Source organism: Petaurus breviceps, unplaced genomic scaffold, assembly GCF_028583685.1.
Source record: "Petaurus breviceps papuanus isolate PSGF00001 unplaced genomic scaffold, PetGlider_PUasm1.0 90825, whole genome shotgun sequence".
NCBI lineage: Eukaryota > Metazoa > Chordata > Mammalia > Diprotodontia > Petauridae > Petaurus > Petaurus breviceps.
Genome location: NW_027187353.1, coordinates 20,332,882 through 20,350,333, shown reverse-complemented (window position 1 = coordinate 20,350,333; position 17,452 = coordinate 20,332,882). Strand labels below are relative to the sequence as shown.

The following is a 17,452-nucleotide window of genomic DNA, read 5'->3' as shown; positions in this document are numbered from 1 at the left end:
TCTATGTTCTAAGGCTCCCTCCGGCTCTGACGTTCTATGTTCTAAGGTTCCCTCCGGCTCTGATGTTCTATGTTCTAAGGTTCACTCCAGCACTGAGAGTTTGTGTCTAAGGCTCCCTCCAGCTCTGACATTCTATGTTCTAAGGTTCCCTCCAGCTCTGACGTTCTATGTTCTAAGGTTCCCTCCAGCTCTGACGTTCTATGTTCTAAGGTTCCCTGCAGCTCTGACATTCTAGGTTCCAAGGCTCCCTCCAGCTCTAACATGCTATGTCTTGAGGGTTTCCTCTAGTCCTGACATTCTATCTCTAAATGTTGGATGATGATGAAAAGAAGGTAACCATGCTGGGAGTTGAGACCAGGATTCTATTCCCATCTCTGCCCTGTGTGACCTTGGGTCAATCATTTCTCCTTCAAGGCCTTCAGTTTCCCTAGCTGTGAAACAAGGGAGTTCTCAGGTCTCTTTCTAAGGTCTCTTTCAGCTGTGACACTGATGATTTGGGCTGGTGGTTCCTCTCTCTCCCTTCCCTAGCTCTGAGTCACCCAAATTTGCCTCTCAATGAATCCTACAGGGAAGAACCCCAGCTGAGTGAGGACAGCCTACTCAATTTCTGGTGTCTCTGTGGTTTGTCTAGACCTTACCTCAAAGCCCCAGCTGGGGGAAGGAATTGTGCCCAGCTGGTCCCTTAGAAAGGAAGGAAGGAATAGCTGCTGCATTCTCGGTCTCCCCTCCTCGGGGAGGAGGTGGTTGTACGAGTCTGGAGTGGTCTCTTCACTGACTTCTCTGCAGAGAGCCAGACAGTCCAAATAGAACTGGGAGGCATAGAGGCCTGGGTGGTAAGAAGAACCTTCCAGATCATCCACTCCAACTCCTTTGTTTTGCAGATGAAGAATCTGTGGCCCAGAGAGGCACCATGACTTACCCACGGTCACACAGCTTGTAAGCACTAGAGTTAGGGTTGAACTCAGGTCTCCTTTTCTAACTCTGATGCATTTCCCACTGATTTTGATGTACAGACACTGTGACCATAGGCTATTTCCCTCAACTCTCTGGGCCCCTGTAAAATTGGGGAAATGCTAGTATTGCATGCCTCCCAGGACTGCTGGGGAAAAAACATACCACAGGTAGCAGTCTTGGCTCAGGCCCTCTTCTGACATTTGGCTGTCGTGTGGTGGTAACTCTTCCTGGAGCTCCATGAATTTCAGAACCTCAGAGACAGGGAACTTCTAGTCCAACTTTTTACTGACCACGGACTCCCTTACAGTTTCCCCAACAAGTGGCCATCCTGTACCTTTCTGAAGACCTTGAGTGAGGGGGAACCCCTGACCTCCTGAGACAGCCCATTCCACTTAGGGAAGGCTCTGATCATTAGGAATTTCTTCCTGATAGCAAGCCTAAATCTGTCTCTGCCCAACTCTGGCAGGACTCTGGCCACTGAATGAGTCATAATCCTGTTCACAGACAGAGCCTTGACCCCAAGAAGAAAACTGAGCCCATACCCAGACTTAGCCCCTAACCAGTTTTTATTTGTTATAGGGAAGGGTCTCACCTGTAAGAGGTGAGGGGGGCAGTAAGGAATGGTTTTAAAATAACTATAGTCTCAAAACAAAAGCATCAAAAATCATTTTTTATATTTTATGTTGTAAATGATGCAATTCATTTTTTAAAAATTATTTAAGTTTTTTTAGTTTTCAACATTCACTTTTTATTTTGCTTATTTCTTAAAGGAAATTCACCCTCCCCATGGGGGCATAGAGTTCAGCACCACTGTCTCGACCTGAGCTGAACCCAGAGAATTCGTCATTTTTACCATTTCCCATTAGGATTAGGATTATTCTGATAATAGCTGCTCCTTACCACAAAGACATCTTTTTTAATACTCATCTTCTTCTGAGGTTTTGTCTTTGCTCCGAAATGTGGGACTTTTCCATCTGCCTTGTAGCTGAAGCTTCCTCCATAGAATACGAGCTTCTCGAGATCAGGGACTGACTGACTTTTTATGTCCCTAGTAATTAGCATGGTGCCCAGCATATGGTAGGAGCTTAATAAATGCTTCATTCATTTGTTCACTCATTTGTGTTCCCTGGCTGCAAAGTCAGCTTTGCTGTGTGACCTTGGGCAAGTCACTTAACCCCAATGCTCTGCCTTCCCCCTGTCAAAAAGAAAAGAAAAAAAAGAAAAAGAAAAAGAAAAAAAGTCAGCTTTGAAAGGGAGGAGATGGGAGAAGCAGGGATGGACATTAGCTTATCTGATTTAGCCCTGGAGGGGTTTTCGTGGACTGTGTAAGCTCAGTGTGACTCACCAGGGTAATTTGGCTGGCCAGAAGCTACTGTCATTGTGGCTTGCCTTGAAGAGAGGTGGGGAGTGAGGAGGAGGTGATGGGCCGGCTGTTCCAAGGTCAGACCACAGCTGGAGGATTAGGGTCACTTCTGAGCTGCCCGTTTTAGGAAGAACATTAATGAGCTGGAGAGCGTCCAGAGGGGTGTGACCACAGTGGCCTCACAAGCCTGCCTTACAAGGAATGTCTGAAGGCCCTGGGAATGTTGTAAGCCTGGGGAAGATAAGGCTTGAGTGGAGGGAAAAAGGGAACATTCCCAGGGTTCAGAGGCCGGGAGGGATTAATCTCCTTCTGCCTGTGATTGGGGGTGGCAGCTTGCTGCAATGTATAAAACACTGACTTTGGGAGGAGGGAAATATACAAGCATTTATTAAGCACTGACTGTATACCAGGCACTCTGCTAAGTACTGGAAAGACACCCCTTATGCTATTTAGACATAAATGATGATACTGTAAGCAAACCAGGAGAGTAAGGAATAGCTTACCTGTCAGATCTGTGGAGAATGGAAGACTTTATGACCAAATGAGATAGAGAACATTATGAAATGCAAAATGGACATTTTTGACTACACTAAATTAAAAAGTTTTTTTTTTTTTTGCACAAAGCCAATGCAACCAAGATTAGAAGGAAAGCAGAAAGCTTGGAAACACTTTTTATAGCCATTTCTCTGATAAAAGTCTCATTCCTAAAATATATAGAGAGCTGAATCAAGTTAATAAAAATACAAGTCATTCCCCAATTGATAAATGATCAAAGGATATGAACAGGCAGTTTTCAGATGAAGAAATCAAAGCTATCTATAGTCATATGAAAAAATGCTCTAAATCACTAGTGATTAGAGAGATGCAAATTAAAACAACCATGAGATACCACCTTGCATTTATCAGATTGGCTAACATGACAAGACAGGATAATGATAAATGTTGGAGAAGATGTGGGAAAATTGTAACACTAATGCATTGTTGGTGGAGTTGTGAACTGATCCAACCATTCTGGAGAACAATTTGAAACTATGCCCAAAGAGCTATAAAACTGTATTCCCTTTGATCCAGCAATACCACTACTAGATCTGTATCTCAAAGACATCATAAAAAAGGGAAAAAGACCCACATGTATAAAAATATTTATAACAGCTCTTTGTGGTGGCAAAGCATTGGAAACTAAGGACAATTGGGAATTGGAAATTGGCTGAACAAATTGTTGTATATAAATGTAATGGAAAACTATTGTTCCCAAAGAAATGATGAGCAGGCAGATTTCAGAAAAATCTAGAAAGACTTATGAGTAAAGTGAGCAGAACCAGGAGAACATTGCACACAGTAACAGCAACACTGTGAGATGACCAACTTTTATAGACCTCGCTCTTCTCAGCAATGCAATGATCCAGGACAACTCCAAAAGACGCCTGATGGAACATGCTGTCCACATCCAGAGAAAGAGCTATGGAGTCTGAAAGCAGATGGAAGCAGACTATTTTCATCTTTTTTTTGTTTTTCTTCCTCATGGGTTTTCCCTTTTATTCTGATTCTTCTTTCACAACATGACTAATGTGGAAATATGTTTAATATGATTGTACATGTGTAATCTATATCAGATTGCATGCCCTCTTGGGGATGGGGAAGGGGAAGAATGGGGAAAATTTAGAACTCAAAATTTTATAAAAGTGAATGTTGAAAACTAAAAATAAATAAACAAATAAACTTTATAAATAAATAAATAGATTAAAAAATAAATAAATTTAATAAATAAAAATTTAAAAGTAAAAAATTTAAAATAAATTTTCCTTAGAAAAGAAAGGAAAGAAAATGAAGGACAAACAATAATTACAGAGCAAAATGTAAGATACTTGGCCTTAAGGCAGTGGGGGCCAAGGTAGCTAATGTTATGTTTATGTGTATGTATATGCATATGCCTGTATATGAGTATGTATATGTATGTGCATGTGTGTGTGTATATGTATTATAATAATAATAGGAAGCTAGGTGGCACAGTAGATAAAGTGCTAGGCCTGGAGTCAGGAAGACCTGAGTTCAAATTTGGCCTCCGACACTTCTTAGCTGTTTAACCCTAGGCAAGTAAAAAAAAAAAGAAAGAAAGAAAGAAAGAAGGAAAGAAAGAAAGAAAGAGAAAGAAGGAAGGAAAGAAAAAGAAAAGGAAGGAAGAAAGAAAGAAAGAAAGAAAGAAAGAAAGAAAGAAAGAAAGAAAGAAAGAAAGAAAGAAAGAAAGAAAGAAAGAAAGAAAGAAAGAAAGAAAAAGAAAGGGAAGGAAGAAAGGCAGCTCCTGTCCTCAAGGAGCTTACAAAAACAACACACAAAGAGAAGCAGAAAAATGCGGACTCCAAAATGGGGGAAGATTTTGAAGTCCAGAAAGTCAGGAGCAAGTCAAGGATGGGGATGAAGGCGGGCCAGCCTGGGCTCCTCTAACAAATGGAGTCTGCTGATGCAGAGGTGATAGGCTGGGCTGAGGGTGAGGAGATTCTAGACATTGACAGAGATTCTGGGATGAAGTAGCAATAGAGGCCTAGTTTTAAGTCCAGAAAGTCAATAAGGGGTCAAGGAGAGGAGATCAGGAAAGACCTTGGAATCAGTAAGACTAGAATTCGAAGCCCCTCTCAGACACTTTGACCTTCTAGCTTCAGTGTTCTCATCTGTAAAACGGACGTAATAATAGCGTCTACCTCCTAGGGTCGTTGTGAGGATCAAATGAGTTAAGATCGCTTAAGCGCTTTGGAAATTATAATGTTCAATATAAGTGTGACCCAATGTTACAGGTGATCTCAGCTCAGTCCCAAGGACCTGCAGCCAAGGACAAATTTCCATCTGCCAGCTTCTGCTTCCTCTCCCTGACCTTCCCCTAAAACAACATGTTCTTAGCAAGGTGGGGGGGGGGGGAGAAAATTCCCCTCAGTTCCAGGCATAGATGAATGTATAAATGGAAAAACATTTGTGAAGACCTTGCTCTTCAAACTATGCTAAGCTCTCAGGACACAAATAGGAAAGTGAGATAGTCCCTGCTCTTAAAAATAATAATAGCTAACATTTATATAGCCATTTGAGGTTTGCAAAGTGCTTTACAAATATTACCTCATTGTCACAATAATGTTAAAAGGCAGATGCTATTATTATCCCCAGTTGAGAGGTGAGGAGACTGAGGCAGACAGAAGGTAAGTGACTTGCCCAAGGTCACACAGCTAGTAAGCGTCTGAGGCTAGATTTGAACTCAAGTCTTCCTCCTACCTACATGCCCAATACTCTATTTCTTGTGCCACTTAGATCAAAGGGCTCCCGTTCTAATTGGTGGACACACAGGAGAGTGTCCCTGCAGGACAGAGGATAAGCACAGATGGACTGGCCTCTCCTTCTCAGTATGACTATTACCTGGTTTGCCCTAGAATGGGCGGAGTCAGAACTTTGCAGACCCGGTTGGCTCTGGCTCCCCCCCCCAGTCATGCTGCCCGCCTGGAGCAGGCCTTCGGTACTGAACCGTTGTCTCCTCTAGCGCATACCCCACCTGGCTCCATTGCTGACCCTGGGCAAGTCCCTTCTCCTATCTGAACCTCACTTTCCTCATCTGTAAAAGGAGGTACAGTAATAGCACCTACTCCTAGGGTCCTTGTAGGAATGGAATGAGACAACACATGCAGAAAACAATTTCCGTAAAATAGTGAGAATAGTCAGCAATAATAATTACCTCACAGCGTTGAGCTTCTTGTTTTCTTGGAGGAGATCCAGGATTTCACTGGTGTAGGAAATCCGCCCCCCCCCCCCCATCCAGAACAAATCAGGGACCGTTCTGCATCATGGCAGCTTGGGGTTAAGTGACTTGTCTAAGGCTGCACAGTCACTATGTGTCAGAGGCTCAATTTGTGATGAGGCTAAAAATGAAATCGTGTCTGGAAAATACTCTGTAATCCAGAAAGTGCCTGTACTTATGTTGTTATCATCATCATTATTCCAGCCTCAGACACTTCCTCATTGTGTGATCCTGGGCAAGTCACTTAACCTTGGTTGCTTGCCTCAGTTTCCTCCTCTGTAAAAGGGAGATCACAGCAACATTTACCCCTCAGGACTGAGGTAAGGATTAAAGGGTTGAGCTCAGCCTCTCCCACTTAGCAATCACTCTAGGAAAGATAGTTGTTGCTGTTGTTATCATTAATTTCCACTTCTTTGCCCTGGATCTGAGGTTTCAGAGGGTGTGGGGATCTGGAACCAACTCCAGAGATACAGGTTAGAAACTCGCCTGTAAGTGGGTCTTCTTTGCTGGGGGGCACTTGGAAGATAACCAGGGTTGCTCAGCAAGTATGGGGTCATGCAATTGAACCTGGGTCCAGCTGTCTGTCCACTCTGCCCTGCTGCTGCTCTGTCCTTCTAGGTGTTACGTCAATAATGCTAGGATCCATTTTTTTCCCCACTGGGCTGGACACTGCCTCACTAACCCCTGAATGTCTTGGGAGATGGTTCTATGACCAACTGTGGTTGAATCAGATCATCCTCTGGGACCCTGTCTTCTGGGGATCAGCCCTTCGACCCTTAGATTTATCATTGAATGACACACCCAGGTTCCCCCGCCCTCTCCCGTCCCCCGATCCATTGCTGAGTATGTATCTGAAGCCTTTCTAGGTTGGCAGGACCTGATGTAGCTTGTGCCCGGCTGGCAGAGCCTTTGCCAACCCAGGATCACCTCCATGAGAAATCAGAGGAAAGCTGTAGGAACAATTGTGATCCTTTAATTCAGACCTTGGGAGTGGGAGCTCTGGGCTGAAGCACTTTAGAAGAGAATGGGGTGTTTGGATTGAGTGTGTACAGGTATTTCTCAAGGAGTGGGCTCTCTGGGGCTGAAGGCTGTTTATTTTTGTCCTGGCCTCGATGGTCCCTCCCACAGTGCCATAAATGCTCATTGAATGAATGAATGATTCCCATTTTCTTCTCTGGGGCCAAGGGGAGCAATTCCAATCTCTTCTCCACATAATGGTTTCTTCTGAACTTGAAGCTGACAATCATGTCCCTGCTCAGACCTCTCAGTGCTGAGAAGCCCTATTAGTCCCACCTTAGTTCCACCTGCCCTTGACCAACTTCTTAGAACCCAAAAGTCATTGGCCTTCCCAGGAGTGGGGACCCCATGGAAGTCCCTCTTCTGGCTCTGTTTCAAGGGCACTTTTAGGAGTGGCAGGTCTCAATGCAGCATAAACCAACCAATTCACTTCCTACCCAACTGATTCATTCCCCACAACCCCTAATTAAACAAGAAATTTGAAATCCTTAAAATTAAAGGTGAGATTAATAAAATTGAATGTACAAAAATCACTTCATAAATAAAACTAGAAGTTGGTTTTATGAAAAATATTAATAAACTAAACAAACCATTGGTTAATATAACTTTTTAAAAAGAGAAGAAAACCAAATTTCTAGTATCAAAAATGAAAAGGGTGAATATATCACACTAAGGAAGATGGAATCAAAGCAATTATTGGGAGTTATTTTGCCCAATTATTTGCCCATAAATGTAACAATTTAAGTGAAATGGAAGAATATTTACAAAAATATGAACTGCCCAGATTGACAGAAGAGGAAATAAAATATCTAAATAAGCCTATTTTAGAAAAAGAAATTGAACGGGTCATAAATGAACTTTCTAAGAAAAAAAAAATACAGACTGAATGGACTTACAAGTGAATTCTCCCAAACATTTAAAGATTAACTAATTCCAGTATTAAATTATTTGGAATAATAGGCAAAGAAGGAGTCCTACCCTAACTCCTTTTATGAAACAGATATTGTGCTGATACCCAAACCAGAAAGAGAAAAAAGAGAAAAAGAAAATTAGAGACCAATTTCATTAATAAATATGGATGCAAAAAATCTAAATAAAATGCTAGTCAGGAGACTACAACAATATAGCACAAATATTATACATGAGGACCAAGTGGGATATATGCCAAGAATGAAGGGATGGCTTAGCATAAGAAAAACATATCAATCTTTTCTCCTTTGGTCAGTTCAGGAGATTCAAGTATTAACTTCTCCCCCACCTTGTTTATATATATAGACTGCTGTTTTCTCACTCTTGATTATGGAAGGTAATTTTTCCTAACCTGTTTTTCCCTTTCCCTCTGTTTACATTCTTCTTTTAAGTTTATCGAGGCATAGAAGAACCGTTCCTAGTCCTGTCTAAATGGACTTCCTCTATGACCTTTGATGATGATAGAGTTTAGAAGGGACACGTGGATCATCTCCCCGTATTAGAACATAAGCAGTTAGTTTATTTTTGTTTTGAATCTCATGATGGTCTCATTGGAGATCTTTAAGTGAAGGTTGAATCCCCAATTTTCAGGAGTGCTGTAGAGGGTTTTCTTCATCAGGCATGCCTTGGATTAGATGTTCTAGGAGGCCATTCTCGGTGCTGGTCATTTCTGATATTGAATCACTTGAGATGGTTTAGGTATCGAGGCAGGGGGATTGTGCATATGACCTCTCAATGTCAGTGAGTTCCTTTAGAACGTGTACTGTTTGGGTGCACTTAGTAGCTACTGAAAAAAATATAGGACAAACCATGACAATGCTGTTGTTTGGGTGTGTTTAGGCAAGTCAATCAATAGGTCAAAAAGTGTTTTAAAGCATGTACTGGGCATTGTTTTAGGTGTGAGTACACAGAGACAAAAATAAAATAGTCACTATCCTTGAGGAACTTATTCAATGGAGTGGCTGATAGTCCATGGCCAAGAATGTAGTAGCCAAATAGATCTTGGCTAGAATTGGATTATTGGCCAAGGGCAACAAATCTAGAGAATGGCCAAAGTGTGTGAAGTCCATCAGCTATAGAAACAACGGTGCTTGGCAGCAGGAGTAACTCACTGAGACAGGGAGCTGCTAGGTGGTGGGCTGGGGTGAGTCCTGCCCTCCCCCACTCCCCATTCCACTCTTTGGGTCTGCAGTGCCCCTCTTCCCCCAATCAAAGGAGGTCATGCTTTTTGCTGCTTGCTTTGGCCACAAAAATTCCTAGGCATGACTCTGAATAAGCATATGTTCTCCATCCTGCTTTCTAACCCAAATGTGCAGGGTGCTGGACTCATCATAGGCTCCCTCTTTGGGCTGGACAACAGCCCTTTCCAATGGGGATTAGCCCTCTCACTAGACTCTATTTTGCAGCTCTTTCAAAGGAAGAGCCCCCTTACTATCCTGCCAATATCAGGATTGGATGAGACCTTGTAGGAGGATAATTTTATGTTAAAATAGGTGATTATGATTATTAAATAAGCAGAATACTGAATGTAAGTCTAGACAAGGACCTTCGAAGTCATCTGGTCCAACCCACTCATTTAAAAAATGAGGAAACAGGCGCAGAGAGGTTAAGTGATTTGTTCAGAGTAACTCAGGTGGTAAGGAAAAGAGGTGAAATTTAAATGCAGGACTCCTCTCGCTCTAGATTCGCTGCTCTCCCATTGTACCACACAGCCTTTCAGTCTCTTAAGCTGCCCTCCATTTACCCTCTTCTTGGGACTTTTACCACACGGCTCCACTCCGGTTTCCCGCTGGCTCCCCAAGAGCTCCACGAGGGGCATACTCCATACAGTTGCTCCCCTTAAGATGGGGGGCACACGTCACTTGGTAATGGAAGTTTAGGTGGCCATGGCTGAAGTAGCACTTCTCCCACCTTCCCCCTGCCTCTGGCATTCGGTCACAAGAGCCCAGAAGGTCATCATCCCAGCCATTGTCTGCATCCCACACCTGCATCCTCAAGGGGCCCGCAGTCACCAGCTGCTCAATCCCAAAGTCTAGCTTTAGGCGCCATGTGGGATTGTTATTGTTCCACACCACGGGGGTCCTCAGCTCCTTGTTCCCAAAGAAGGCCTTGATGTAGGCATCGGTGGATGTGAAGTAATCTCCCCAGAGGCCCCTGGCACTGAGGCTGGTCACCTCCACATGGGCCAGGCCCTTCTCCCTGGGGCAGCAGTCACCATTGGTGAAGGCAGATGCCTGGCACACACAATGGCATGGGTCTCTGGGGTTTTTCTTCTGCCCTGTAGGGCATGGCTTGCTGCAGTCCTGCCACCGGGCTCTGCTGGTCACATAATGACTGACAGCCTGTCTCAGCTCCTCCCTCCAGGCATTCTGAGACCCCAGTAGGAAGTGCAGGGGTTCCAGGGTGTAGGCCAGCAGTCCAGGCTTACTGGGGATTGTGTCCATCCATTCTGAGAACTTTTCTTTCCCATCCTGATCCGAGAAGAGCAGTTCAGATGAGCTCCCCTTCACTTTCCCTCCCTCCACCTCTACTTTGCGCTCCTTGTAGGTGGTATGGAAGGAACCCTGGATGTTGTGGTTTTTCTTCTGTTCCTCACACTTCTTGATATCTGATGAGGCAACGGCATTGCCCACACTCACGGCTGCCTCCACGGCAAGGCAGGTGCTCACATCATTGGCCTTGAGCCCATTCAGAGCCAGCTTGCACGTGCGGAGGGCAGTGATGTCTGTGGCCCGGCCCCCCAGTTCCACAGACTTGAGAAAGTGGGTGCCATAGTTGGCAATGAAGCGATGGTAGTCTGCACTAGTAGAAGCATTGAATTTGTGGGGCAGAGCCTTGATGGCCTGAAGGAACTCTTGGTTCAGGGGGGGTTTCTGTACCAGGTGAAATCTGTGAGTGGGAAGAAAACCATTGTCATCACCACCACCATCATCCTCCTCCCAATCACCCAGCTTTATAAGCTCTTCACCATCCTCCATTCTTTACTCTCCCTCACCCCATGTATCCAAATGGTCACCAAGTCTTGTCAGCTCTGTCCACATTGTACTCGATCCCTTCTCTCCAATTCCAATCCCTATCATGTCATGAATGGTCTTCTAATCGGTTCCCTAACCCAAGCTTTTCTCCGAATCCATCCTCTACATGGCTGCGAAAGTGATTTTCCCGAACTAAAAATCTGACCATGCCATTCTTCTATGTCCCTGCGCTCCCTGATGGATAAGTCCCAATAGCTCCCTAATTACCCTGGGATCTCATGAGATCATAGACCTCAGACTGGAAACGAGCTCAGGGAACAACTCATCTTTACAGACAATGAAACTGAGGGCACAACTGAGGTCAAATGACTTGGCCAAGCTCACACAATGACACCCATTAGAGTGACACTCTAATTCCCAAGCCACGATACCCATTGTCTCCTGGATTTTGACTATTACATTATCACTTACTTCTGCTCCTTAGTTGACAATGAGTCCTTGCCCATACTAGGCGGTAGAGTGGAGAGAGCATCAGGAAGACCTGAGTGTCAATTTTGTCTCAGATATTTCCTCACTGTGTGGCCCTGGGCAAGTCATTTCACTCTTTTCATTCTCAGTTCCTATCTCTGTAAAATGGGCTTAATAATAGCACCTTCTTCACAGGGGTGTTTTGAGGACTAAAAGAAACAATCTTCTTGCCTGGAACTCCTGCCCTGGGCCCTGATGGTGCCAATAAACAGTTTCCTTCTGTCAATGCTCATCATGGTCCCTGGTGCTGGACTCATTTCCCATCCCTTATTGACTGCCAGACTATATCAGTGGCTCCTGAAGCTTTGATTCCCCCCATTCCCACCCCACTTCCAGTTTTGAAATCAAGTCAACTCAGTCATTGCTTCCAGAAAAGTTGTGTCCTTCTGTTCCACTCTGGCTCCACTTTCTGTCCTGGTAATTTTTATGTTTTCCTTCCTTCCTTCCTTCCTTCCTTCCTTCCTTCCTTCCTTCCTTCCTTCCTTCCTTCCTGCCTTCCTGCCTGCCTGCCTGCCTGCCTGCCTTCCTGCCTTCCTTTCTGCAAACATCCAAGGGCTATCTGTGTAAGTGGCAGCCATTGGCTCTCATTCTGATGAGCCTCCTTCCTCTGTGCTCAGTGGTCTCTGTTCCTTCCATCCTGTGACCTGTCCCCTGACCAGCCCGCCCCCGCCGCTTTTCCCCTACCTGTAATAACGACACTGCACCGAGTCCGTGGTAAAACTGTACTCGTCCTCGTGGATCTTCGCAGCTGCGAACTGGGCTGCCTCGGAGTGGGAGGCAGCCACGGCTATTTGGCCCTTTGTGCCAGGCTTGGGCTCAACTTCCAGGCCCACCTTCCAGTCATTCTGGATGCTCTTGGCAGCCTCGGCGGCCACTTGCACAACAGAGGACGCCTCGGTCTTGGTTACGCTCCGCTCGCAATTACCACTCTGGCTGTGCCAGTCCGTGATGGCTAACGGAAGGCGCTGGAGCTGTCCATCCTCCATATCGTTGTGGCACAGGGTACAGGTGCCGTCAGGACGCTCAAATCTGTGGGCATTCACGGGGAAGTAGCCCGTTCGGCGGAGGGTGGTGACATCCACACCCTCCCCAGCCAGCTCCCAGCCTGGCACAAAGGTCTGTTCGCGGCGGCATTCAGCACGGGTAGCAGTCCGGCAAGGGCCTGGGGTGGCCTGGGGCAGCTGGAGGAGGACGAACAGGCAGAAGAAGAGGAGAACGAGGAGGGAGGAGGAGGAGAACCAGGCCATCTTGTCTGCAGAGAGAGGAAGGAGGCTGTGAAGAAGCTGGGAGCCATGGTGTGGGAGCAATTCAGCAGACTCTTGGGTGTGCTGTCTGAGGACAGTTAACTCATCACCAGAGGGGCCGTCTGGAGGGTGAATTATTTGGCCTATGGGATGAGAGTCTGGGGTAGGAGCATGGCAATGGCACATCATTTCAATGCATAGAATGTCCGAACTGAGAGAGATCTCAGGACGTAGAATAAAGAATGTTAAAGCTAAAAGTTTCTGTAGAACGCTGAACTTGGAAAATCACAGAGAGGAGGAACTTCAAAATAGAAAACCAGAGTTCAGAAGGTCTTTAGAACATGGAATTTTAGAGATGGGAGGACTCTAGAACATAGAGCATAGAGTGTCAGAGCTAATACGGAATGTCAAAGATGGGGTGGTTCAAGATCATGGAGCAGCACAAAACGTCCATTCTGGGAGGTTCCTTAGAACCTAGAATCTCACAGGGAGAGGGAAATTAGAAGACAGGCCACGCATGTCAGAGCTGCAGGCGCTTGAGAACATCAGATTGGAATACAGATTCTCTGACTTCCACTGGTCTTTCTCCCACACCAAGCAGCATTCAAGAATGAGATCTGGGCATGAAGTAAGACTGCAGGGTAGCTAGGGAGCGCCATAGTGCCTGGAGCACCAGGCCTAGAGTCTGGAAGACTCATCTTCCTGAGTTCAAATCTGACCTCAGACTCTTACTGGCTGTGTGACCCTGGTCAAGTCACTTAACCTTGTTTGCCTCAGTTTCCTCATCTGTAAAATGAACTGGAGAAAGAAATGGGCAACCACTTCAGTATCTTTGCCAAGAAAACCCTACATGGGGTCACAAAGAGTTAAAAATTACTGAACAACAGCAATAACAAAAAAGAATTTTAAAAAATGTCTGAACAACAACATGAAGTAAAGATTCTCTCTTTTTTTAAACCTTTAAATTTAGCTCAGTTTTGTCTCCTTCCATTACTCAAAACATTCTGAGAGTTTCCTTTGGGACCTGCCTTCTGAAACTGTACCATATAATAACATAATAATACTAGTAGAACAGGGAGAGGGACTGAGCCTGGAGAACTCCCAGGTAAGGAAATTCCCTCCATCTATGCAAGTTGACCCCTCCTATGTAATTTATAGTCTCAAGGAATTGCTTTACCTTTGGATCCCCATCACCTTCCTTAGGGCTTGGCACAAGGTAGCTGCTTAAAAAATGCTTTGCTGAGAGGTTAAGTGATTCCCCTTAGACCATGCAGCTAGTCTTCCTTGATGGGTATCTTTTGAGGATAGATTTGCTATTTGGAAATGAACAAAAGTCATTTTGTAGCTGGTAATAGAGCTGGAAGGGGGTGGGGACAGCTTCTATACCTCTAAGTTACTGGAATCCAATTCAAGTAGGAGCTGGGGGCTACTGAGACATACATAAGGACCCCTACTGACTGTGTTAGCTTAGAAAACTGCATATTAACATTATCTATGTTGTGTTGATTTTGTGAAATATTCCCCAATACACTTTAATCTCGGACTGCCTGACTCACTGGGTAAGGAAGGTGTTTCATGAACTTTTTTTTTGCTCCGTCATTTTTTAGTTATGTCTGACTCTTTGTGACCCCATTTGGGGTTTTTATTTCCTTTTAAATAGTTTTAATTATGAATTAGAAATTCACCAACAAACACAAACATTTCCATACACAAAGAAGTCTAGAAAATAGCAATTACACAAGAAAACACAAATCCACAACAAATAGCTTGTTCCTTTTTTAAAAAATTAAAAAAAATTTTTGGGGGGTTTTCTTGACAGAGTACTAGAGTAGTTTGTCATTTTCTTCTCTAGCTTATTTCACAGATGAGGAAAGGAGACAAACAGAGGGAAGTAACTTGCCCAGGCTCACACAGCTAAAAGTGTCTGAGGCCAGATATGAACTTGGGTTTCCCTGACTTTAGGCCTAATTCTCTATCCACTCTACTACCTAGCTGCCCCTTGAGTGCTAGAGAAATGGGAGCCACAATTACATCTTATGAGAGTGAGGAGTGAAAGTGCACAGCTCATGTGCCTTGCTGGTACCTGAAATATTGACAGAACTGGGAAACTGCCCCCAGCATGTTGGGTGTGGCCCCTGTGGAGAATTTAGTGGAGGACATGGGCCAGGGGAGCTCAGAATAAAAGTCTGTGGACAGTTTAGGATCTGTCTCACTAGGGGATAGCTTCAGGTGTGTGCTGGTAAATGTTTACCAATCCCCCAAAAAGTGTTCACAGGGCACAACTCCCACATTAACACTTTCTCCATAATTTTATTTCTAGACAATAAAAAAAACAACAAACCATGTAGTGTCTGTGGATTCCCAAAGTGTAAATGCTCACTCTGAAAATTTGACAATTGGCTCTGGAGAGCAGCTGATTTGAGCTGGCTCCACCACCCTCTCCAGGTAGCACCCACATCAGTGAGAACATCTGGTGTGTTTCTTTAAGCAGCAGTCTTATAAATGGAATGCTTTGTGATTGTCATGGCCAAACTTGGCCCCAGAGAGGAGAGGAGAAAGTCTACCTCTTTCCTTTCTTTACAGAGGAGGGACGTTATGGGTATGGCACGTTGCTTCTACTGTCAGACGTGGCTGAGGATGCACAGATTGGGTTGACTGAACTGCTTTTTGTCCCTTCTTTATTATTTGTTACAGGGGGTGGCTCCCTGGGGAAGGGATTGGGGGAGGGGTATATTTTGGAAATGAAAGGGATGTAAAAACTCTAGACGCCAGCAATGATGATGATGATGAACATCATTGTCATGATCTTGTTATGTTGTGATTGCCTGGGGTACAAAAGTCTGAAACCAGAGGCTAATACCGATGCCCATGTATGTACATGACATTTGACAGTCAGTCCTTTGGTCCCTGCTCTGCACATACTGCCTACTCTCACAGCTCACAGAACTGCCAGCAGCCTGGGGACTCAGCCCAATGGCTTTGGGCAACTGTCTCCCATCCCTTAAGGCAGATAGAGTGCTGGGGTCATGGCTATGGCTCTAGGGGATTAAAACACAGGAGTGTGACTTCTATACATGGGGAGGGTGTCATCTGGAAGTGTGATTACAAAGAGTTCTGCACTTGGAGTCGAAAGATCTGGGTTCAAGTTCTAATTCTGGTCCTTCCTTATGACCTGGGCTAGTAACTTTATTTTTCTCAGCCTCAGTTTCCCTTCTCTGCCAAATGATGAGATTGGCCTTGATGGACCCTAAGGTCCTTGTCAGCTCTATTATTCGATGATTCTGTGACTTGTTCTGCTTGGTCCCAGCAGCCAGAACTGGGAATGATATCCAGAAGTTATGATGAAACCTATTTCCACTCCACATGAGGAAGGGCTAGATTTCTCATAGTTGGAGCTGCCCCTGAATGGATAGGATTGTCTTAAGAAGCGGCTGGAAATCTTTGAGGTCCAATGCTGAAATGCCATGGTTCTATGAGAAGGGACTTTGTTCTGGGAAGGGGCCTGAGCATATGGGGAGAACCAATGATTTGGCAAGAGAATAGTCTTCAATAGTAACTTTGGCACCACGGCCAAGCAGATCAAAAAATACCTGGCTGGGGCAAATGGCAGGAATTGTACCATCTGGTTAATTTTGTAATTCATGAAAGGAAAATAATACAAGAAGTAATTCAGAAAAATTGAGGGGAGTGTGTGTGTGTGTGTGTGTGTGTGTGTTGGAATTAGTTCCTATAATGGCTTCCAGCTTTTCAAGGTGAGCATATTCAAGTTTTCAAACTCTTTAAATTTTGATGCTCTAATTCAAAGCCCCACCTGTCCCACCCTAGGCATGGCTCAGAGAAGGAGGAAGAGGCTCGTGGAAGTGACATCTATGGGGATGCCTCTTCACTTGGGGATCCAGAAAGGGTAAAAGCATATTTCTAGAATCTCAGAGCTGGAAGGAACCACAGAGGGTACCTGGCCTAATACATATTTGAGTAAAAAAGAACTCCTGGATATAGTAGGTCGGGTCATCCTCAAGGAAATTTATGACATAGTTCATTAATTCAACAAACACTCGATGTCTGCTTAGTATATTCTGACTGCTGTCCTGGGTCCTGGGGGAGATAAAGTGGAGTCAGGGGAAAGGGTCCATATGCTGATGGCGCTCCCTGACAGCTGACTTATTTTGGCCAAATCACATCCTCTGTTTCTTTCCTTACCTGTAAAATCATGGGATTTGAGCAGATGATCTTTTAGGATCATCTCTAAAGCTTATGATCCTAAGAAGGTTTAGTTAAGACCATCTCCTGTCCTCAAGGAGCTTACAAGCTAGCAAGGGAATAAGATTCAAGTACAATACAACGTATTTTATGATAAGTCCTTTTCAGAGGACCAAACCTGTGATTTCCTAAGTGTAGGGACTGTAAGGAAACCCTCTCTACTATTGGCCCAGTGAGCAAAGTCCCCCTAACCAGGCTGATCAGCAAATGTCCTGTAATGCAATCTCAGAGAACTCTAGGATGCTCCAATTCTCTAGTCTTAGAGAACAGCCTGGCACCGCTGAGAGGTTTAGTCAGTGGATCAGCAAGCATTTAAGCACCGATTTTTGTGCCAGGAATTGTACTAAGGTTGGCGAGACAAGAAAAGGCA

At 44.6% G+C, this 17,452-nt stretch overlaps 1 protein-coding gene and 1 long non-coding RNA gene across 3 annotated transcripts in view; both read right to left on the bottom strand.

The window, feature by feature from the left end:
- The window catches only part of LOC138148636 (uncharacterized), a 5,612-nt gene extending 3,190 nt beyond the window's left edge, over positions 1–2,422 (bottom strand). Inside the window, exons 1-3 of one of the 2 annotated variants that reach the window (XR_011165109.1) lie at positions 2,300–2,422; positions 1,855–2,149; positions 639–890 (exon numbers count right to left, since the gene is read on the bottom strand). This is a non-coding gene — a long non-coding RNA (uncharacterized lncRNA). Of the gene's footprint in view, positions 1–638; positions 2,150–2,299 lie in introns of both variants that reach the window. The other variant, XR_011165108.1, reaches the window with a different exon arrangement.
- A 7,332-nt stretch (positions 2,423–9,754) lies between these two features.
- Positions 9,755–12,825, bottom strand: PRF1 (perforin 1). The gene is made up of 2 exons (XM_069071556.1): positions 12,263–12,825; positions 9,755–10,964 (listed from the first exon to the last, which is right to left on the bottom strand). The coding sequence occupies exons 1-2, from the start codon at positions 12,823–12,825 to the stop codon at positions 9,836–9,838; spliced, it is 1,692 nt and encodes a 563-aa protein (XP_068927657.1). The 3' UTR covers positions 9,755–9,835.
- Between the last annotated feature and the right edge of the window lie 4,627 nt (positions 12,826–17,452).

Bases quoted from the DNA above. Each gene is read 5' to 3' on its own strand.
- PRF1 (XM_069071556.1), bottom strand. From the start codon at position 12,825: ATGGCCTGGTTCTCCTCCTCCTCCCTCCTCGTTCTCCTCTTCTTCTGC. The intron at 10,965-12,262 runs GTAGGGGAAAAG...TCCCACTCACAG, and splicing joins GTGCAGTGTCGTTATTACAG to ATTTCACCTGGTACAGAAAC.